Source organism: Condylura cristata, unplaced genomic scaffold (genome assembly GCF_000260355.1).
Source record: "Condylura cristata isolate star-nosed mole 26May11 unplaced genomic scaffold, ConCri1.0 scaffold00005, whole genome shotgun sequence".
NCBI classification, from domain to species: domain Eukaryota; kingdom Metazoa; phylum Chordata; class Mammalia; order Eulipotyphla; family Talpidae; genus Condylura; species Condylura cristata.
In genome coordinates this window covers 51,946,500-51,971,336 of record NW_004567106.1, presented here as the reverse complement: position 1 = coordinate 51,971,336, position 24,837 = coordinate 51,946,500, and the positions used below count along the sequence as shown (strand labels likewise).

Below are 24,837 nucleotides of genomic sequence, written 5' to 3'. Positions count from 1 at the left end.
CTCTTGTTTGCTAATTCTTTCCTCACTAAAATGTGAACTCCACGAGGCCTGCTTTTGTTTGATGTTGTCTCCCCAAACCCAGTTGTGCGTGGCTGTGCTCAATGACTCATACATTTATTGAACGAATGCATTTAGACAGGTGTGGTTCTCAAATAACCAAGCTACTTAGACATTTGTGCCTGTGAAGTCTCTGACGTAATCTTAAAATCTCATTTCAAATATTAAGAAAAACAATTATTGCAAAATATTTCAAAGAATGCTAAAGTCGCCTTCCTTTTAAATCACCATGTAACACATAAATGCGCACTATTCCTTGATGGATCTGCTTCTCTGGGGTGGCAAAAATCATCAATGGGTTACCAACAATTCATTTAGAAATTACATACAAAAAAGTGATTGAATTTGGGTTGCTTTCACCCAACTGGGTGGAGTTGTTTGTATAAACAGTCCATCATACATTCTGTATGCCTGCCATAACCTTCCATGGACACCAAAATGCTGGGCAAGTATCGAACTCCAAAAACACTGTTTTTTTCCTGTACATACATACCTCAAATAGTTTATATTAAGCACAGTAAAAGGTTAACAGCAAATGATAATAAAATAAGACATCAGGTAATATACTGTCATAAAGATTTTGTCAAAGTGGTCTCTTTCAAAATAACTTATAATATGTAGTATTTTCAATCCGCAGATTCTGGAAAGTTAAACCAGGAAGGGGGGGGGGGCAGTGTCTGTTTTTACCTGCTCTCTGAATCATTTCTTTTCCCAGCTCTTGAGCCACTCTCTCCCCACCACTCTTCCCTCTGGGACATCTACACAATATAGTAGTTTAAGGATCTTAACTTTCTGAATCTATGCACATTTCAAGGAAGAATTCTGTGGGATGGCATTTTCTCTCGGCTTCCACTAGTCTTATGGCTTCTTGAATGTGAAGATGACGCTCCTTAGGGATGTATACTGTCCAGTACTTGTGTTCCCCTCCCAAAAGATGCACTGCCAGATCGACGGTGGCTTGTTAGAGGCAAGATGGTAGGGGTGAAAGCCTGTTCATTTTGTTCTGCTACACGCTGGGCATTCTCTAAAGAGCAAGAAATTTATCAAAAAAGTACCTTAAAACAATGGCGGGTGACTATGGAGCTGGAAGCGCAGACCCGCGCTGCAGAGTGCCCGTCTCATCCGCCACGTGCTAGCCCAGAGGCGCGGTACTAGGCCTTGCACCTGCGCAGTAGGGCCTAGGCCGGGCACTAGCCTGTCGCACAACTCTACGCAAGCTTTCCTCGCCGCTCTACAGCCCCCCAACCTACCCATTGCGCAGGCGCTAGGGAGACGGTCGGCGCGCAGTGCTGATAGGAAGCGGCCAGCGGGCATGGCGACCAGCACGCTGCGAGGCCTGGCAGTGGCCGGAGGAGGCGAGAGTAGCGAAAGCGAGGATGATGGCTGGGAGATTGGGTATCTCGACCGAACAGCTCAGGTAGCTGAGGAGGCCTTGTCTTGAATTGGATCGACCTCGCCTGTGTGTCCCCTGCAATGGAAAAATGCAGTCTTTACAGCTGCAAACAAACTCGCCGTGTTTTCCTCCTGTACTTTCCATCACATTGTTGATGTAGCTCTTCACTTGGGTTTGAATCCATCATTACCCGTTCTCTTTAAAGATAAAGATAATTTTAGACAGGAATTCTTTATAACCTCTTACGTTACTCCCTTCTGCCCCTACGCCCAGTGTACCTAAAACCAAACATCATTGTTTTCTGATGTCGTGGAAATGAAAATATGTGTAACATGATTTTTTTTTAATTTTTAAAAATGTTCTGCTTTTTCAGAAACTAAAAGGGCCATTGCCCACCGAAGAAAAGAATGAAACATTTAAGAAAGCTTTGACCACTGGAGATATTTCATTGGTCCAGGAGCTCCTCGATTCTGGTGAGAGATAAGGGATGGTTTGAAATCAGTTGTCTGAGTTTGCAAGGGTGCCTTATTTTAGCAGATGGGTTGTTTTTCTAATGAAGGTACAAATAAATGCCATTATGTCAAGTGTCTTACATATCTTAATGGACTCAGTTGTGATCTGCCTACACCCTCATAGTTGGAATGCCCCTCTACTACCTTTTGTTCCTCCACCTCCTTCCAAAGACCTTTTATGATTAATCTTACAACACTTAAATTCTTTATTGTTTTTAGCATTTACTGTGTGTGTTCGGGTAATAAGGCCTGAAGTAGTCAGAATACCTGGACGTCTATTCCAACTTTATTGCTACACCGTGTGGTCCCTAGGAAAGTCATTTAAATTTTCCAGAACATAAGTTTCTCTATCTGAGGTATCATAATTCTGTTTTGGATCTCATGATGTTTTCTGTGGATCAAATTTAATATTTTTTTTAAAAAAATTATCAAGACAAAGAAATGTGAGATGTTGATGATGGTTGAAATGATCCAAAGGAGTAGCAAGTATATATTATCTAGTTGTAGACAAAAACATTCACACACATGAGTAGTTAAGTGGGACTGTATATGGACTGTATATAGCAAAATATTTTTTTCTATACTGGAGCTCTTGTATGGTTTAGTAGAAAGTAAATAATTTTGAAAACAGTACAGTGCTGGCTTTGATTACTAATCGTGCCACTTGGTGGCTATAATCTTAAATTCGGGCTTCCTAAATTTCCATCTCTTCCTTTTTAAACTGGATGTGCCATATCAAAGGACTGGGGAAGAGGGAGTTAAAATGAGAAAGCACAAGAAAGTCTTATAATTGATAGGCATTTTGCAGATTTTACCTGTTAAAAACAAATGAAATGAATCTCTCTGTGGGCATGGAACTTAAGTTTGTAATAGAATAAAATTTGAATGATAAAATTTGAAAGAGACCTGGATACCTAATATGAATACATCCCAAGAGAATGTACATGTTGTTAAATGGGACCAAGTAGGCAGAAAGTTGTTGCAGAAAAGAGAGTTGCATGGGAGTAGTGGTATGAGGTGCAAAGACATGGCATCTCCTGAAGGATTAGGACTTGAAAAGAACCTAATGATAAAAGTATTTAGTCAGTTTTTTTATAATTTGGTTTTAATTATTAAAAAATGTATAAGCTCAAAAAGCCACTTTCATAGGTAACTGCTGTTATGATTGCTGGTTTCCTTCCAGAAGTTATTTAAGTGTTTTAAATGGTTTGAGTTTTTTGCCTTTCAAATTGTTTTTGATATATATTTGTAACAATAACTTCCTTAAAAATGAAAGTTTCCTTTAAGCTGTTCATTTCAAAAATCTCCATTTTTGGTTATTCTGCCATGTGCTGGTATTTTCAGTTCTCTTTAGGCTATCAAATATTTCAGACATTGTACAGACTTCTCTGTTTCCCCCTAGAGATTACTGTTCTCCTGTAGTTGGTATTTATCATTCCTGTGCATATCTGCGTACTCTTACTAAATATGTATATATCTCAAAGTAATATAATGTTATTTTGAACGTTTTTTACTTCTGCACTTTATATCAATTAAGGTTAGACAATTTGCCATAAAATAATCCTTCAGAAACTTAGGTTCCATACAGGAAAAAATTGTTTTCCGCTCTCCACGTTTGCATTCCTTCAGTGATAACATGACCATCATCTTTGAAGCAGAAATCTTATTGCCAGAGACTATAAAACCAGTAATTAGAAAGTGTTAAAGGCAGATTTGGATATTCAGAGTTTTTCTCATACAGGTTTTCCTTCTTGAAAAAAAAAAATCTATTTTTGTAACAACAGCAAATACTAGGTTAAAGAGCAAGAGTGCCATTTAAATCTTGATCTTTTCATTGAAAAATCTTTACATAATGTAATGGTTTGTGATCACTGCCTCAAGTGTTCTTGTCCTTGTATCACATCTTCCCTACTCCACTCCAGTGACTAGATCCAAACCTAGGTCAGTTCAACCATGTTTTCTTTTCTGTGTAGCCAACACCAGTCAGAGCTGTTAGAGTGCGTCAGATGACTACAAAGATTTATGCCATTAATGATAGGAGGATTTTTAAACTCAGCTGGCTCTTACTCTCCTGTAATAGTTATTTTCTGCCCCTTCCTGACCCATTTTGACTACTGAAAATTCTATTCTTTTACAGGTCTTAAAGCTCATGAATGTCACTGTTATTTCTGGCCTCCCTATATCCTGCCTCACTCCCAACAGCAGTATCAACCTTGTCTCTTATACAAATATAATGATGTAAACCTTGGTTCAGAAATGTAGACTGGAAAATAGTCTCCATTTCTTAACAGATCTTTCATAATCCAACACTATCCTACCCTTTTAGCCTCGTGTTTGGCCAGTCCTCCATGGGTGAGTTTTATATTAGGAAAGAAGTTAAGGGGATCTGGAGAATTTTTTGTGGTATTTAAATATCTGATAATAACCTGGTAAGAAGAAACTACCTCTGTAAGATTTTTTTTCTAATTCCTGTACAGATAAAAAGGTAACATGTTTTAAATAACATATCTTATATATGATAAAACTTCATATATGGAGCACAGTGCCTATAGAGAAACTGAAGTTAGTTAATTTTATTAAAGTCTAGGCATAACTATTTTCTTTTTTCTGGAACCACTATTACCAAGAAATTCCCTCCTAATATCAAGTACACAGTGATGTCACTATGTGTAGTTAAGATTGTTAAGGTGACAGCAGTTAATATATTTTATTTTTTTGTAAGGGATGCTTCTAAAAGTTTGTTTTTATATTAACAGGAATTAGTGTAGAGTCCACTTTTCGGTATGGGTGGACTCCCCTCATGTATGCTGCTAGCGTTTCCAATGTAGAGCTGGTTCGGGTTCTTTTGGACAGAGGTGCTAATGCAAGTTTTGATAAGGGTAAGATGTTTTATTTTTTTCAGATTTGTTTTATTCATTTATGCCTACAAGAGCTGGGGTTCAGGCTAGAGGTGAGGGGTAGAGGATTCACCATAGGCAGAGTAGAAGCAGAGCAGGCAGATGTAATGAAGTGCAATGCTGAGGGGAGCAGCAGGTAAGACAGGAGAGGTCTGCGGAGCCATGTGGGTCAACTCCTTCCATGTAAACAACATAAAAAATCAAATTGGAGTGGGTAGTGGATGTGGTGTGGTTACATATATCTGAGGAGGTGGGTCTCTATTTCTGAATCATACACAGCATTATAAACCAATGTTACCTTAATGAAAAATTATTTTAAAAAATAAAATTAGAAAACATAGGCGATTCCATATATATTGTTTTTATAATTGGTTATGTTATTATATAGCTTTAATTTCTATGCTTGTAGTTTTTGCTTATTACTAATGGAAAAATACATTGAAAGGACACAGCAAAGAGATGATAATTTTGTGGGAAATTACCTGAAAATCAGTGGTTGGGATTTACAACCCATTTCTGCATTATCTATCCCTAAAAGTTATTTTAAAGGTAATTTAAAAGTTATTTTAGGGCCCTCCCTGGTGGTGCAGCGGGTTAAAGCACAGCACTAAGAAGCTAAAGCCACTTCCACATGAGTTCAATTCCCGCCTGCCCCGGAGGTGACCACATGGCAGACCTCTCCTGAGCCGCCCACTGCTCTCCTCAGCAGTGTACTTCCTCCACTGCTCCCCACTGTGTCTCTGGTGAAGCCTCTCACCCTCTGCATCTCTTGCCTGTACCCCAGTTCTGTATGAATAAATAAATCTTTAAAAAAAAAAGTTATTTTAAAGTAGTTTAGAAGCCATGTTTCTTTGTTATTAATTTCTAGTGAGAAATTGTGCTTTGAGTTCTTTTGAAGGATAAGCTAATCACTGAAAATTCAGCTTAAATATGTATAATTACCAATTACTAATTTTTAAAATGTTTCTTATTTTCAATTCATTTCCTAATTCATGGATAAGATTCATTTTAAAATTAATTTTCACACTGAGTACCTGTGTTAGAGAATTGTAAAATCGTTTGTTTTCCCATATATTTTATATAAATTTCTATCTTATAGCAAGTTTCATAGTTAATCTGTCGCCAAATAGTAGGCTTTTCTTATGTCATTTTAAAAGAGTACCCAATTAAAGCCATACCTAGGAATGGGATTTTTGAAGTGTATAAAATGTTCTTCTGTGGAAAGAAATTGAGTAATAGTTTTCTGTTTCTTGTAATCAGAGGAGTAACTTATAAAACATTTCATATTTTTCACAGCGTACTCATATAAATTCTCATATGCAGTCTACAATAGCTCCATCAGCTAAAGAGGGCAGATAGTAGATTCCTATTGGGATATTAATCCTGTTGGTATATTGATCCCACCAGACCTAATTTATAGAAGTAAATTATCACTACAGTCAATTTGCCAGTAGCAGAATTGGGACTAGAATATTTATCTTTTACTCTGTCAATATTAACTCTGTACCACTAATGTAAACTATGACTGCCATGACCTGTTTTGAATTCTCCTATTCTTACTTGAGAAGTATTTTTATTTTTATCTATCCTGATATATACTCACACCTAAGATCCAAGGGAAGAATAATTTTAAGAAATAGAATTGTTCAGAGATCAAGTAGCAGAGGACTGAAATCAGTAGACGTGGCAGTTAGATCACTTTCAGTAGGATACGTAGTGTATAACTAGATTTTATTGAGCTGTGAAATGAGTGAAAATAAAGTGAAATCAGAGAACAAGATAAGCTATATAATTTTAAGAGTCCCATAAATACAATCTTTTGAATAATGAAAAAAGTCAATAATACACATTTCCTGATGTGTGATGAGTTTTTTTTTTTAACTTTTTTATTCATTATAGATAAGCAAACAATTTTGATAACTGCATGTTCTGCTCGTGGTTCAGAGGAACAGATCCTGAAGTGTGTAGAGCTACTACTTTCAAGAAATGCTGATCCAAATGTTGCTTGTAGGTAAGAGTTACAATCTGATCAACAATGGTGAAGATACATTTTCTGATTATCAGTTTGTTAAATATTTGATGATACAATTTTTGATAGTTATAAACTGTGTTTGCATAACCAGTGAAGGATATGTGGCCATAACATCGTGGTCCCAGTGGTATAATATTACCAAAGAAAGGGTAAATCATCAAAGTAGTCTTTTAAGGTTTAATTTCTAGAAGCATATTCAGAATATGAATTAAGAGTGAAAGGCCAGTAAATTATTTTATTTCTTATGAATCATCCAGTCAATGTAATAATTGGGAAAAAATGGTAAAACTTCTTAATTTAATAATTTAGTATGACCCACTAAATAATTTCTTACAAATGCTAAGAATGCTAAAATTTGTTAAAATATCCCTATTTCCCTAAATCTTTTCTAATTAATTATTTTACATATTTAATAGTGCCTGGATCTACAAAGAACAGTCAGTACTATATCTTTCATCTCTAAATGTCAGTAATAAAAACAAATTTCTTAAAATATCTATTTGACTTGTTCAATTCCATCTGTTAAATATCTTTGTTTTATTTAATCTTCAAAATGAAGAGAGTAGAAATAGTCAATACAACCAAAAATGTCTCATATAAATAGCATTATATTATATTTATTAATCATAAATTATTAATAATGTATGGAAATAACTAGGCTTCACTCTAGAAATTTTTTCTAATTTAGTTTCATTTCTCTGACAGAGACTTTGGAAGGATTGTACAACTTTAGACAATTCTCAGACCTTTCTGAGAGATGCATAGATGCTGATATGGTAGAAAGTTTCTCAAACAAAAACTAGGACAGAAACTACCTGCAAGTTTTTAACATAACAGTTCACCAGAACTTGAGTCACATAATCCCAAGTTAAGTATAACTTTCAGATTTGATTTGTACCTTGGACTTGAAATCTCCAGGCACTAGCTGAAATAAACTTTAATATATGCTATAATTTTGATTTGTACCTTTAGAAGTAGCTAATGGTAAGACTTGCTTTTCTCAGCTCAGTTGAAAATTGTTTCTCACTTGGTGATCTGCAAGTTATGTGTGCGTTACTATTTCTTGAAGGTATTTTAGGTTGCAAAGTCCTTGGCAAGAAATAGTCAAGCAAGTCAATTTACTAAGTTCTAGACTTTTTTCCTCAAGAACTCGAGGAAATCTTTTTGATATTTTGGATACACTTGGGAAAATTTGCTCCATTTTAATTAATGTAATACAAGGTTAGCAGTCTCTCAAGCTAAAACTGTAAGGCAACCATATATCATTAAGACTGAAAATCCAGGAAAAGCCGCTGAACACAAAATTTATATTGGTATGTGTGAACTCAAATTAATACACAAATTTCAGTATAGCTGAAAAGTGATCTGCATTTTATTAACAAATGAGAAATACATGAAAAAGAAATCTTTCAAATGCTTTTAATGCTCAAAGCATAAGCAATAAAATGAAATTACTGCATTGTGGTGTTTTCTTGCAAAAAATAAAGACCTTAATAAAGCTGAAGAGAATACAGTGGCTTTTGGGCTGTAAATTTTATAAGAAGGGTTGTATTAATGGACTTATAGGTGTAGTCTGCTCATGGTGTAAAAAAAATTGAGAATATAAGGAGAGTGCAAGAGATTTGGGGGAGGTTATAAATAATTCATTAGCAATTACATAAATCGAAACCTATTAGGAGATTGGGAGTTTTATTTTCTTCAGAAAGTGCCAAAAGTTATCATGATACATGAGAGAACTACTTAAGATATACAGAAGTTAATTTACTTCTAAGCTATTGACATAGTCTCTTTTGTTGAACAATTCTCCTGCCAAGAAATTCTTAAGAAAAAGAACACAGGAAGAGTTGGTGTTAAAAGTTATACATGGCTAGTTTTTATAAAAACTTGGTCACTTACCTGCCAGGTGCTAGTTGGTAAACTTTAATGTTACTTATAGGAATAATATGAGACTTAGGATGATCCATCAAAGTGGATTTTGTGTATTTATAAAAGGTGTCTAGGGCAATACCAATATAGGATTCATCTGGTGGAAGTTCACTGAACCATTTGGCAATGGAAACATAAAGAGCTAGTTCATTTCATGTTCATCCTTACCCTAGAGCCTAACTGAATGTGTCCTGAATGTGGTTTAGTAAACACTGGTTGAATTTTGCTCCTCTTGATTTTCACTGCTGCCAAGTCCACAGCTTATTTACCCATTGGGTTCATAGAGCTGGTGGATTTCCTCAAGGCAAAAGTGAATTTGAATGCTGACTTTATTTACCTCTTTGAGGCTTTGCCATCTAGATTTTGGTTTAGGACTTAAATATATTATTAGTTTTCAGTTTAAAAAAATTTAAGTAATTTTATCTAGTTTTCAGGTGCCTCTGTGGTATTGGAAACAATTTCTAAATTTTTAAACAAATTTTAACTTGTTTACTCTTTATTTCTGTGTATTCCATATAGAATATTTTGCTTTTGTTGAAAGTAACATTGATTTAATATTTGATGATTATTAGCTTTTTATACTAATACATATAGATCTACCATATTCTTTTATTAGTTTTTAAAAATGTTTCGACTTCTTTTCCTTTCTTTCCTGTGGAAATAAATGATTAAAAACTTTGACAACTTAAAAGGCATTTTTAAATTAACACAAATCAGATCTTTTGTTGATTTTGAAACTTGCTACTAGTAATAGCATGGAAACTATCTAGCAAATATGAGAATTTGGTGCTTTTTTTTTTATTTTGACTTTATAATTTGTTTGTGGAATTAGGCTCTTTATTTTGTTTTTAAATGAAACACTTATTGGATGTTTCTTGTGTACCAGATACCATGTTAATTGCTCTTAAAATGTTACTTAATATATTAAGTACGTTTTATGTTTAATATAATCCTTACAACTCAATGGTAGATGGTATGTTATTTTTACACAACAGGAAACTGACCAGGAAGTATTTAAGCCTTTGAATGTAGCAGGGGTTTGATAAGGGAAAAGATCACAGTTTAATCCAAACAGAATCCCCCATTGGAAATGTTTCTGTTTCCCATCTTGTCCATATTCAGGATTTTTTAACCAATTTAATGTGTGTCCTTTCTAATTCTTGCTAAGTTAAACTGCCTAAAATCTTTGGAGAATTTTTTCTGTCTCTGCAATGTATTTTTAACTAATTTAATATTTTAACTATACACACATTGCAAAAGGAAGAATATAAATAAAAAAATTATTATCACTTTAATTATCTTACTCATATTTTACTTTGACAACAAGGTAGCCCACAAACTAATTTGAACTTATCATTATTTTTATTTTTATATTGATAATGTAATAACAAATAATAGTAAAATTACTGAAGCCTGTTATTGGAGTCATGCTAAAATTTGAAACACTCGTCAGTCTAGTCTTAAAGTTGACAATTTATTGTTAGAGAATAATAACCTTTAAAAAGTGTGTTTATATGTTTGTGATTCTGTTTTTAGAAATTCTTCGTTTTTTCCCCCAGTTTGTTGGAAACTTTTCTTATAGTAAAAATATGTATGTAGACGAAGCAGACCTCTTCTGTCTTTCCCACCGCTTCTATCTCAGTCAGTCTGCCTGCTCTGCTCCCCACTCTCTCTGTTGAATCCTCTTACACCCCCACTCCTCTGGCCTACAATGAAACTTTTTACTTTACATCTAGAAGGCACTTTTTTCTAACAGAGGAATTTGCTATATTCGGATTTCTTACTCAGAGACAAGGGTTCTGTAAAATGACGTAAGATTTTTAATTTCAATAGAGGTTTTATTACTGTTGATAAGACAGCACACATTAACTAATGTCCAAGGTTTTGACGTAATCCTTGTGTGATTGTTAACTTATTGGGTGTTATTGCCTATTTCAATAAACAAAATGATCTGGGAAAAAAAATGTTGTTTCTTTCTCAGAATATAAATCTAGTTGTAAATGTCACTGAAGCAGTTTGATGGAAAAGTTTATTTTGGATTACAATACTACCTTTTTTTCCTAGTTGTAAATAAATATATGAGATATCCTTGCTCTAAAATCAGGCTTAAGCCACAATTGATATTTCCAAAACTATTTTTGGAAAAATAATTTTTCAGTAGCTTATTTGGAAAACATTACTAGAAAATAATCTATTTTGTGATTATTTTCTTCCTATTTGTTAATAAAGTGCCTGTCCATATCCAGTGCTCTTTATCTGGATTTACTGTGTTTACTAATTTACTGTCTTTATCTACATGTAGGATATGACCTTTATCTTTGTTAGCAGTTATATGTGTACAGTGGCAAATACCTTAGTATTACTTTATATATTTAAGGCATATTATTAGTATTGCTATTCACATACCAGCAATCTACATGTTCCTCAATTTGAAACTTTCTCTCTTTCACTCCTTACATTCGAACTATGCTTTCAAGGATCAAATTAATTATCTATTAAGCTTTGTTATGTTAACAGTTTACAGGAGTGGATTTTGTTTGTAAACTATGATTTTGGATCAGTATTAGCTTGTTTTAACACATTTGTACACATCTTATGTGTTGTTCTCTCATGTATCATGTAGGAGTGTCTTAATTTCCCATGAATCACTTAACTCCTATAGTACAATATATACACAGTTCTATCTTGTGATAATTCATCAAGTTCTTATTGAACTTAAATAGTCAAAACAGAGTGATCATTTTTCTGAAATATATAATTGGGGGAACTGAACATGTTAATACATTGACAACAGAAAGTATCAAACATTGTTTAGAATGTAAAGATCTAAGCCCAAATACAATCTCAACTGCTTGTCCAAGCTAAAGTAACTGTTAAATCTTTTATAAAATCTTTGATATTCAGTTTCTTTAGTGATGGATAGATATGATAACTAGCTAGCTAGTGGAGTGGCTATAAAGACAAGAGTGAATGTGAAAGTAATTACTGCGCTGCCACTTCATAGTAGGTGTTTATTAACTGTTACATTCAGTTAGGTTGCTAATATTTCATGTGCTGTGTTAATACAGCCATCATTCTAAAATGCACAATTCTGATTGATTTATAAAACTAAGCTAATATGTATGCATATTATTTTTCTTTAAATATTATCATTTTAATAAAATATACTTATCTGTTGTTTTTACTGAAAATGGAAAATGATTATTTCATGAATTATAAAAAAAATCTGGATTATTATTGCAGGAATATAGTCAGGAATAAATGAGAGTTAGGAATATGGAAAGAATAGAAGTAGACTACGATTTCCAATAGTCTAGCAATCAAGCAATCAAGAAAGGAGATATAATAATTAAATGGTAATATCAAATCTATTATTGACTTAATCTTTCATGCTTTTGAAACACTGCTGAAAGAATAATTTTTTTGAAAATGAGCTTAACTAACATTCCTCAAATAGATAACTCAGGTAGTGAATATTATTTCAAGTGTTTTATAGTGGAAATTATGATTCATCCTTTCCACAGCTCTCTCTTTGAACTTTGTTATTCTTTAGACTTAAGTTGCCATATACATTTTTCACCAGGAAAAATATTGAAATGGAAGACCTGCCATATTTCATATATTCTAACACATATCTGTGGCACATATTGTTATCTCTGCAGTTGGCATTCCCTCTAAAATTTATTGTATCATACATTCAATGAAATATAGATTTATTACTTAATATTTTAGTAATTTTATCTTAGCTTATAGTTATGTAGCCAGGGATATCCAGTGCTACTAGAATTCCTGGAAGAAGTGAATAATATAAAATAATCTGAATCCTCTTTCATGATTGCATGTTTCAAAATCTTAAATATTTTTCTTATGTAAGTGTGCTGCATTTCAGCATTTTCCCACCAGAATGTTATAGTCTGTGCTAAAAAATCTTAGAAGGATGATTATTGAAGCAAGAAAGTATAAGATATGAGGAATTGATGTATTTCTACATTGTGCTACCTTGAATACACATAAATATGATATTTTCATTAATAAAAAGCACAGTGCTATAATTCTAACATTATAACATTAAAGTTATCATTTCGTTGTCCCCTGGCTACCATTGTTTCTGTTGAATAGCTGTTAGTCTTACTGTTGATCCTTCAAAGATATTTTTATCCTGAGTGGTTTTATGAATTTTCTATTTGTCTTTGACTTGGGGCAACCTAGTAAATAGCCCTAGGAATAGTTTGTTTAGCTTGGAATTCATATGACTTCTTGATTCTGTTGTTTGTTATATTTGAAGAATCTGGGGAATTTTTCATTTTGTATATCTGCAGGTAATACTTTTGTCGCATTCTTGCTATTGTTTCCGGTTGAGTTTTAGATAATAAATCATGTCACCTATGTCTCCTAACATTCTTTTTCAAAAAGAAAAAAATATTTTATTTATTTTTGCATAGAACTAAGGTGTAGGCCAGAGGTGCAGGGGTGAGAGGATTCACCAGAGACAGAGTGGGGAGCAGAACAGGCAGATGGACTGAAAATGCTGCTAAGGGGAGCAGTAGGGGAGACAGGAGATGTCTGCTGTGCCATGTGGCCAGGAATGGAACTCGGGCCATCACACTGGGCCTTCTTGGTGTTGGCCCTCATAGTGGCAGTGCTGCCCCTTAACTTCTAGGCCACCAGGGAGAGCTCTGTCTAAACATTCTTTTCTTTCTTTCTTTCTTTTTTTTTTTTTCTTGTCCATATTTCTCCTTGGGTATTTTCTCCCACCAGTTTTGCCAGGTTAGTAATACTCTTCTGCTGTAACTAGTCTGTTCTTAAATCATCTGTTAACTTCTTATTTCAGTAATCCTATTTTTCAGTTCTACAATTTCTACATACATCTTTTGTTCTAAAATATGTCACTAGTTAAATTTCTCCTTTTGCCTTCTTTACTAGAGCATATAAATCACATTTAAAGCTTGTTTCTAAAAACATACATAGATCTGATTTGAGTATCTGTATTTTCTTTGCTTAGTTTTATCTCTTAATTGCTTAGTAATTTTTTATTGAAAACTGAGTGTTATATAGAAACATTTGTGTAGGTCTGTTTGCTTCCAGAAAATACTTAATTTTCAATTCTGGTAGTTAGAACGGGGCAGGTCATCTTGCTATAGTGAGGTGTAAAATGACTTATGGCTCAGTTTCAAGATTTGTCTATTTCCCCTCTAACTCAACTCAAACTTGAGATGTCTCAGCCACTGTCCCTCTGAGGGTCATAATACCATATTTTGTTTCCTTAGCTTTGTGGAGACCCTAAAAGCACTTCTAAGCTTCTCTGAGTATTAAGTATATAAAGCATACTAGTAAGAAGCAGTCTTCCTCCCTCCTTTTTGTCTTCCTCCACTCATATTTATCTATCTTAGAAACTGTTAAATGCTTTGAAGGCAAAAGTCCAGCAGAATATCACTCCTCTGCAGGGTCATTTTTCTACCTTTTCCTTTTTTCCAGACTGTCAGTACTTGAGTGTGCTATACTAAGTGCAGTCTATATGAGATCTCAGTTGATAGCCATGAATTCTAATTTTTTTTTTTGTTTCTAGACCAAAAAGGCCTAGCTGCTTCTTTCTGTTCCTCCAACCCAAGAATAGGCAAATGTCTCAAATGTGTCAGAGAATGTAGGACTTAATTTAACAAATGTTCTCAGTTTAACAAATAAGAAGCACAACTTCTTGACTTCTTATGTTCTAGCTATCTTGATTTTCTATTTTGTATTTTATCAATTTTGATAGCCTTTGTTAGGTTTGATAGTTGGAAATGTTTGTCTAATTGCTAGGGCTTTGTCATTGTCATAATATACTTTATCAAATCAACTAAAATCTTTTTATGCAAACTAAAAATGTAAATATACTGAACTGTAAAAATGTTACATGATGACAAACCAATAATTTTACCTTTGGGATGATAAATACATTATTCTAAAGCTACATTTTTTGTCAGACTGTTTTGTTTCTACTTATCCTGGACTGCCCTCTAGTGGTAGTTTCATTGAAATGTAACAATCAGAAAATTATCAGAGGGCAAAAATCAATATGGGTGTATAATGTACATAAACTTTATAGTTTTTAACTCATTCTTCACCATTAATAATTATGAATAAGTTTCATTGATTGCATAATATCAGTATCACTAGTAAATTCAACGAACTTTTGTTGAACAATATGTTAAACACAATGAGATATAAAAGACACCACCCCCAAGCTAGTGAATTAAACAACATAGAAAAAATTACAGGACTGTAAGCATTTTAGCATAGTTTGATGGTGTCTCCTAGGAAAAGAAATTAAGAGAACTTAACTGAAATAAAGATGACAAGTTGAACCTTCCTAGAGTTTTTGAACTGAGATTTAAAAAATGATTAGGAGTTTTAAAACAGATAAAGAATACTCAATGCAAGGAGAAGTACCACTGCAAGCAGAGAAGAATGAGAGGACACATTTCCCCATGGCATATAAAACTTATATAATGAGATCATATGTTAGTAAAGTAAGAAAAATGATCTAGAATTCAGCACTGCTATATAAAAACCTTTGTGATTCATTTTAAAAATGTGAATTTCATTGTGAAAGCTGTTGAACAGATTCAAGAAGAATGAACATATTAGTATTTTATATGGTTTGTTCTGGCAACAGATTGAAGGTGAATTGGAATAAAGAGATCCAAAAGGCTACTACTGCTTTTGCCAAAACCATGGAGTGTATATTCAGAATTGAAGATAGCAAGTAATTTTACCTAAATTTGGAGAACACTGGTTCCATTGTACCTCATGATTGTTTACACAAATTTATTTTGATTCAATTAAAATTCTTATCATCAGAGATTCCGTTTTAAATCATTTTAATATGGAACTTAGAAAGGATGCCCCATAAAATTTAAAATATTTACTCTCATGCCACTTACAGAAAAAAATGTGGCCAGTTCCTATTCTAAATCATTGAACTCTGCTGTGTTTGATCAAATTGCTAGGTTTTTTTTAATTAGAAAAAAAGGTACAAAATCATAGGTTATAATCATAGTGTGTATGTTCAATTTATTAAAAATTAAATTAGATGACTATGTACTTGGTAAACTCAAGGTCATCCACTCAAAAACTGTTAGAAGTAATAATCACAAAGTGAGGAAGTTAAAAAAAATAATGTGCAAAATTAATTTAGTCTCCACTTTTAGTGTGTGTAGAGGGAGGGTTATAGAAGGTGGAGCTTGATCAATCTGACAAGGCTGAAAAAGAGAAATGGCAGCACATGTTTACCATGGAAGCATGGGAAATAAAAGTACAAAAAATTGTCATTAGTTCAACCGTATTAATTAAAATGGAACATTTTACAATTGCATAGCTCACTGATTAAAATCTGGAAACCCTTATAATGGCTAAAATCAAATCCAGTGATGTCACACCTAAAATAAAAAGCATGAGATAACTAAGTGTTATTTACCAGAAATGCTGAAGGAAACGTGTATAAAAGACACGTTTTTTACAAATTAAGGTAAATCAATAGGAAACATGATTGTCAATATCAGATATTTCTGATACTGAGTGGAGAAAACAAAAAAAGAAACATCTATATGACGAGGTAAGGGGAAAAATAATCAAAATATAACTGGCATAAACCTAAACTGCATATCTACTAAATCTGTAAATCAAAATCTATTAAAATACATGTTGATCAAAGTACAATTATAGTGGGAAATTTCAACACACCTGTTATTAGTTAGAGCTAATATATGTAAAATGAGTAAAGACCAGATGTATTAAATAATACAACCAATAAAAATGTGGTGATGTAGGTAAGAAAAACCTGCCAATGCTAAATGTAAGCATGACAAAAACATAGTAGACCATTGTACTATACTAGTTGCTGTAGGGATTGTGAGAGGTGGACACGGGAAGGGCACAAGGTCATTATCTTGAAGAAACCTACAGCCACAGTGAGAAAATAAGTAAATAAATAGTTTGGTATGATTGGTGAACTGATGAAAAGAAGTACAGAGTGCTGTGAGAACACAGCAAAGATGGGGATTGCTATCTAGATGAAGGTGATGCATCAAAAACTTGGGGCATACTGGATTCTAAGATGAAACCACATGGTAGGTTATGGATAAGCCTGTTGAAGAGAAAAGTGTGGAGGCATTTCAGTACTCATTTACTCTGAGTACGGGATACCAAAAGAAGAAAAAACATGAAATCATGACCTGCAGATATGACTGAAGTCTAGTACTAGAATGGAGTGAGACTAGATTTTAAAATGGTAAATGATTCTTGTAGGTACAACCTTGAAATTTTTAAGCAGTGAATAATTACGAGATTTGCAAGTATGGAGAAAAGCTCACAACAAGGAGGCCAGTTATGCTGTTGCAGTAATTTAGTTAAAAAGCTGCAACAATCTAAACACAGGGGAGAATTTTTTTTTTTTTTAAAGATTTATTTATTTATTCATACAGAACTGGGGTACAGGCCAGAGATGCAGAGGGTGAGAGGCTTCACCAGAGACAGAGTGGGGGAGCAGAACAGGCGGATCAACGAAGTACACTGCTGAGGGGAGCAGCGGGCCGGTCAGGAGAGGTCTGCCACGCCATGTGGTCTCCTCAGGGGCAGGCGGGAATAGAACTCATGCGAAAGTGGCTTTAGCTTCTCAGTGCTGTGCTTTAACCCACTGCACCACCAGGGAGGGCCCACATGGGAGAAATTTTAAAAAGATACACATGTTGGAAGGAGGTAAATTGATAAACATGCTTAAATATAAATAAGGATTCATGGATGAATTCTAGATTTCTTTTGCAGGGCCAGTATATTCTGTTTACAGAAATAGGTAATAGAAAATATTGTGTTTTGGAGGGAAGATGGGCACTTTGGATTTGAATGTATATTGATTTGGGTTTGTTTGTTTGTTTTTGAATATCCAGATGAGGTGACAGATATGAAATTCAGGGCAAAACCTGGGGTAGAGTTACAGTTTCAGCAGCCATCAGTATGTTGACAGTAAAGTCATGAGAGTAGGTAAAATCGTTCAGGAATTGTATTCACATGGGGGAAAGGAAAGAGCATGAGGACAGAAGACTCTGAAATGCATACTTTTTTAAAAAGCATATTAGAAATTCAAGGAACTGTTTGTTGCCTTTTCTCTAAACCACTGTGTGAGGAGCAGGCAGAACAAAATTGCAATAATTCAAAAAAACAAGAGGAAGTAAAAAATTTTTACATTATATTTCATGAAATAAATAAGATAGAAATTAATATTGAAACTAAAGTTATTGGTAGCACATAATAGTATATCATTTGAGTAGGACAGTTATATGAAATTTTATAAATCCCTAGAGTTCTTAAGTTTGTTCATGAGTTGGTAAGAATTTATAAGGTTGAAAAGTTCATTTAGATTTCATTAATCAATAACAAGCAGGGAACTGCAGATCTTACAAGTTTCTACAGATGTAAAACCACTGGAATAATTGTTCTCTGACCTCTCAAAACTGTCATGCAGCATAATTGATGGCATCACTTTAATAACTTTAGAAACTTTACCTTCTAGGTAAACTAGATCCTATTGCAAGAGTTTGTTCCATTCAAAAAACTCAACTTCAGTTAGAAACCAATGCAGCATTCACTTATAACACATTTTCAGTAGTGATTGGAAACTAAAGCAAACTATGTATATATATAAAACTATAAAGTGAACTGTACTAGCCTAGCAGTTTTCTTATCTAGCAGGAAATAAACATCTATAAGAAGCCATTTATGCCCATGTGAATTTATAGACAGAAAATTATATCCTGGCTTCTCAGATTCTAAGACAAATATGTGTAATAGAGGCTCAGTTTTCAGTATACTTTCAGAATGAATTTTAGTAGAAATTCTAAAAATTTCAGTCACTGTTATAAGTAGTAAGATTTCAGTAAATGGGAAACTCATACTTCTATTCTGGCTTTGGGTACTCTGCCATGGAGCAAATCTTCCTTGAAATTATACTTCACCCAATTTCAAGTTCATGACATTTTTCCCATACTTCATGATCAAATATATGAAAACTTAGGGAATAACTTTAGATTTTCTACATCAGGATACATTACCAAAAAAGCAATAATTCCGAGGAGATTCTTTTGGAGATAAACAGTCAGCTAATTTTCATTCAGGCACATGCCATCAGTGATCCCTAGGCAAAAACTTCTTATTCCTGAATCCCTGTTCTCTCATCTCTAAAATGAGAGTAACATTTACTTCATGAGGCTGTCATGGAGCATAGAATGAGTAATTACCTAACCCTATACAGTGTTTTCATTTCTCCAAATTTGCCAACAATGAAGTCTGAAGTTACCAAATTTTGATGGTTCTGTGCTTTATTTTTTTTTAACTGGGATTATATTAAAGCCCAAATGTTATCAATTTGTCAGTTATTTACCTAACTATAGAATCTGGGGAGGACAACTTCACACCTCCACCACCTCACCCAAGCTCCAGTGCCCAAACCCTGCCCCTTTCCTGTGCCCTTCTCTCAGTTGACTAATACATTTTTCATACCCTAACACTTATATGTGCTAGCTTGGCCAGTTTGTTTTATTTGGTTACTTATATTTCACAAGTAACTGCGAGTATCCTGTCACTGTGTTTCACTTTCTGACATTTCACTTAGTATAATCACCTCAAGAACCACCGTTTTTTGTCCCAAGAGACACTATGTTATTTTTAAAAGCTGAGTAGTAGTCTTTTGAATATATATTCCAGTTTCTTTATCTAGTTGTCTGCCATTAGGTATTTAGGTTGTTTTCATGACGAATGCTGCTATGAACATAGGAATGTATAAATCTTTTTGTATTAGAGTTTTCATATTCTTTGGTTAATTGTTAATTAGGAAATAGAAGAAATATAAACATGAATATTTTTGTACTAAAGATACTGCTGCAAAGTTATCAGATTCAAGGTCTACTTTATGTTAACAAATGGTACCGAGAAATAGTCTATAGGGAGAATATATAATGTGGGTAAGCAAGATAAACTTCCTTAATAAGATCAAAACAGAATTCTGAAATTATTTAATTCATTCTTTTGTGAAGTCTTCCTGTATATTAATCAGAATTTCAGGCAACTCTGAAGGCTGGACCTCCTTTAAGGGGAGATGAGGGAACCTATACTTCCAAAATACAAACATGATGTAAATCAACATTACCTCAATAAAAATCAGTCAATCAATCAGCCAATCAATCAAACCATGATGTACAACTTTTGATACAACGAATGGAATCTTTCTGATGTCCAGAAACTAGCTTGCACGAGTAAGAGGGACTAAATCTCTACTGGGAAATGATGCTCTAGAAATAAACCACTATGTTCTTTCAGTTTGACTGTACTCCTGAATTAATCTCCTTCTTGATTAAAGTTTCTAAGTCATTACAAAATTCTTTGTCTTAAAGTAGGATCATAGTGAAATACATTAAGAGACTACTTCAACATACTTTTATATCAGCAATCTTTGAAATAAAATGTAATAAGTATTTAGTATGAGCAAATCCTGAAGGACAGAATGGTATTCTGTCATTAATCATTGTAGTCCCAGCATAAGCATTTTGTGGCTATCTACAGAATTTTTCTACATGAATATATGAATTAAAAACTTCATAACAGAAAGCTTGGCTTATTTAGGATTTTTAGCACACTTCTTCGCTAGAGGGTGCTATGTAAGCATTGAGTATTTAAAATGTCATCTTTGCATTTATTTGCTGGGTGATTGGATTTTTAAGTCACCTAATGTGTTGAGAATGTTAATTTCTTTTTCTTTGCTTTCAGAATAATACTGATGGTATTATGGATGGTTAATTTCATGGAATTGAATAGCTATTCATGGTAGCATTAACACGAGTGTTTCGTTTCTTCCTTCTCTTTAGGAGATTTATGACTCCAATCATGTACGCTGCGCGAGAAGGCCACCCACAAGTGGTGGCTCTCCTCGTGGCTCATGGAGCAGAAGTTAATAGCCAGGACGAGAATGGCTATACTGTGAGATAATTTTTAGTGTTCCTTTTCATTTCTGAGACACTGATAGTGATCAGTAATTCATTAAAAAAAATTTGAAGAAGCTGGGATATAATTGTGTGACTCTTAGTCTTTACAAACTTGATGTAAGAAATTGTTACACACAATAAGGTCTGTCCTCTAGAGTACATACAGAATTCTTTTTTATAAAAAACAGTTGAGTGATAGGCAGATAAATGGTTTTATTTTACAATGTCACTTGACTGTGTAAAATTTTATTTGGTTTCATAAAATTATTGAGCACTGGCAGTCTACTTTATAATTACATTAGAAATGTGCTTACATTATATTGTGAAATGAAGAGATTGCATCATCCCATTAATGAACCATGTTCACTTCTTTTTTGTGTGCCATAAATACTGTTGAAAAGTTTTCTTCTCTGTCTCATATATACTCCCTCTCTTTAAGTAATTTCTTTTTCCCAATTTTACAGGCTTTAACATGGGCAGCACGTCAAGGTCATAAAAATGTTGTTTTGAAGTTGCTTGAACTTGGAGCTAATAAAATGATACAAACCAAAGATGGAAAGACACCAAGTGAAATTGCAAAAAGAAATAAGCATCTAGAGGTAACCTTCTGTATAATACCAATTTTGTACATCATGTTACATTATTATTTGTAGAACTTTTATTATTTTGCCATAATTTGCAACGTTAATAATAATATATCTGGCCTTCATTAATGTTTGAATATATATCTTTCTTCTAGCCTGATAATGAAAACTTGTATTATTAGAATATTCATCTTTTACTAATTAAGAGGCATTTGTAATGTGGTAAATGAAAAGTTATGTAAAAGAGACAATAAAGTTGTATTCTGCCCCTAGAAATAAAATTGTAATAAACTATTTAAGCATAGCAAAGTTGTTCAGATTCTCAAAGCTGTTGAGAAAGCTAGTAAATATACAAAACTTGAGCTTATAGTTTTTTATTTTAATTAATAAATATTAGACAATTAAAAAATTAAATCTGTTAAGCAACATTTACTCTTATATGTATGACAAGAATAATGAATTCCTATATGAATGATTTTAGTCATTCAGTGCTGAAGTACTATATGTACTTACATATGTATTTACCATATATTAAATTACGGATATAAATTTTTGGTATTAATATTAAGACTTTGGCCCAACATCTATCACTTCTAAATACGGATCAAATATACTCAATTACAAAAATAATTTATATCATTCAAGAGCTTCTAAAACTGATTTTCTGAATTTGGAAGCATGTTATACTCCAAGTCCTGTTATATAATAAGAATGACATTAGAACTTTGTTGGCACTAAGCTTCCAAATGTAAGAAGGTACACCAAAACTCATATAGCTTTGTAAATAAATAATAAATCAATAAAATCTTATTTAAAAAAGCAAAAAACAAAAAGATCTAAAATTTCATTATATAATAATCAGACCACACCACTTTGCATATAAATGAACTACCTCTGATTTTTAAAATGATCTAATAAGGATGTCTGTCATTTTCTAACAAAATCTATTATTCCAAAATCATATAGAATATTAATCACAAAAATCCTTTGAAACTTCAAAATTGATATTATATTTTTTTAAACTTTGAAAATTTAAAAATGTTTTCCTGCATTATAGTTTAGTGTAGACACTAAATTCAACACTTAAAAAAATTTTGAACATCAAAGATATGAAAATGTAGTTTTTAATGTTGTCTTACTGAAAATAAATTAGTATTTTTCCTTAATGTTTATTATTTTGAATTAGATGTACGTTTTTTTTCTTTTCTGATTATTATTTTAGATAAAACATTCAATTGATTTTATAGAATTTATTTTCAAGGTAGTAAGTTCTAATAGCCTATCCTCACCTTTTTAAAAGGTGAGATGTTTCCTCTCTAAATATAAAATAGTTACATCTAGTTTAGTGTAAGTGACAATACATATAAAATACTAACTATATTTGAATGGTGTGTTTGACTCTTCAGATCTTCAACTTTCTTTCTTTGACTTTAAATCCATTGGAAGGAAAGCTTCAACAGCTAACTAAAGAAGAAACTATTTGTAAGCTACTGACAACAGATTCTGATAAGGATAAAGATCATATATTTAGGTAACACTATTTTAGTTCAACAAAATACCTTTAAATGAGTAAAAATCATGTATGTTGTTATCACTTGTAATAAATCTGATGACTCATTAAAAATATAATTTAAATGTTTATATGATTTTAAATATCTCAGAAATGTCTGCATTCTAAGTACTTTGTTCTCCAGAATTTTAGAAAAGTTATGCATATGTTAATGGGATGAGAATAATTTTTTACTTTCAATGTAAACTTTAAAGAAAACATCTAAAATGTTCTTAATTATATTTTTGTTAAAGTTCAAACTATACTGTATCTTTCTAATTCTTTTTAGCATGTTTCTAATTTTATAAGCTAAAATTAAAATTATTTATTCCTTGAATACAGTTGTTCAGCACAAGACACAAAAATTTATCCTGTTAACCCACATTTAAAATTGTTATTAAATCTGTATTTCTTTCAGCTTAAAGAGATTTGTGTGTATATGTGTACACACACACATAAGCAAATGTTTTCTTTGGAAAGATAAGCTATATTTAACTGTCATCATTTTCTGTCTTCACTTAATATCTTCAGTCAAGAAATCTTTTTCATTTCCTTTCATAAAATATAGATCTGGTGTGTAAATTTGCAAATATATTCTATGAGAATTCATTGATCCTCATTCTCATTATAAATACGTTTATAAATATGTTTATTGCTTGTGCACTTATAGTCTACTCTAAAATTGATCTTACTATTAATATGTATAGTTCATATACAGCATTTGGAGATCTGGAAATATTTTTACATGGTCTTGGACTTGAACATATGACAGATTTATTAAAGGTAAGATTTTGTATAAGCTACAGTAAACTTCATATGTATGTTTGTTGATTAACATAATAGTAATATTTATAAGCATACTTATGAAAGAATGCCGATTTTAGTTTACCCTTTAATTTCTTTTATATCCCATTTTAAACTTACAATAAACTTTCAAAACCTGAATATTCTAGAAATGTACATAAATTAAAAGCTGGTTGTATTAACTTCTACCTGCTATTTAAACCTTCATGGAGCTCTTTGCATACCTAAGTTTTAGTTGTTTATATAGTCGCTGGCATTGTATCACGATAAACTGAAAAACCTGCTATCTGCTTTTAGCTGTAATGATTATTAGCTGAAATATTTTACTTAAGTCTCTCTCTGATAGGGATGATAAGACTCAGATAGAGTTATCATAAAGTGTAAATCATATTACTGTTACAAGTTACTGTTACTGTTATAAGTCCTTTAGGCTGTGTTGTAGAATTTGCATAAATGATTATTTCAACTAAAAATTTAGCTGATATCAAAGCAGTAAAGCCACTATTTAAGATTCCTTAAAAGTGCATGTATTCTAGTTAGGTAAATAAAAATTGGATGTGCTTGTACAATCTTGAAATGTCTTCCTATTTGAAAAATATTGAATAAAACTAAATATAATTGATCACTTAATGTGATGCACTTGGAAAACTTAACCTTAAAATGTAATTCCTGTCAATTTTTATAGAAGCTGTTTTATGTAAGCAAATATAAATAGTATTTTCTTTGATTCTGGAAAACTGGCGATTTATAGTTTTTTTTTGTTTGTCTGTTTGTTTTTTTGGCTAATTCTATTGTGATGCTCATTGCTATCTACCCAGTTGTATAGGTCTGTATCTGCATGTGCTGTGCCCGCTAGAAAGCTGCAAGGTATTTAGGCGGTAGTGTGTGGCTGACTTATATATACTCGCCTTCTTCCCTTTTTACTCTTTTATTCATACTGGAAGGTGGTGTTTTTCCTCTTTTACAGGAAAGAGATATAACTTTAAGGCACCTTTTGACCATGGAGAAAGATGAGTTTATAAAGGTTAGTATCAATTTTAAAAATGCAAACATTTTCATGTTTTTAAAATTG

General features: G+C 32.7%; 1 protein-coding gene across 2 annotated transcripts in view; it reads left to right on the top strand.

Moving 5' to 3' along the window:
* The first annotated feature begins 1,312 nt into the window (after positions 1–1,312).
* ASZ1 (ankyrin repeat, SAM and basic leucine zipper domain containing 1) overlaps positions 1,313–24,837 on the top strand; it is a 35,829-nt gene continuing 12,304 nt past the window's right edge. The window contains exons 1-9 of one of the 2 annotated variants that reach the window (XM_004676972.2): positions 1,319–1,474; positions 1,824–1,923; positions 4,719–4,841; positions 6,759–6,870; positions 20,712–20,823; positions 21,293–21,427; positions 22,819–22,943; positions 23,669–23,744; positions 24,733–24,789. In XM_004676972.2, coding sequence (XP_004677029.1) covers positions 1,370–1,474; positions 1,824–1,923; positions 4,719–4,841; positions 6,759–6,870; positions 20,712–20,823; positions 21,293–21,427; positions 22,819–22,943; positions 23,669–23,744; positions 24,733–24,789 — 945 coding nt within the window. In that variant the 5' untranslated portion in view covers positions 1,319–1,369. Of the gene's footprint in view, positions 1,475–1,823; positions 1,924–4,718; positions 4,842–6,758; positions 6,871–20,711; positions 20,824–21,292; positions 21,428–22,818; positions 22,944–23,668; positions 23,745–24,732; positions 24,790–24,837 lie in introns of both variants that reach the window. The other variant, XM_012720798.1, reaches the window with a different exon arrangement.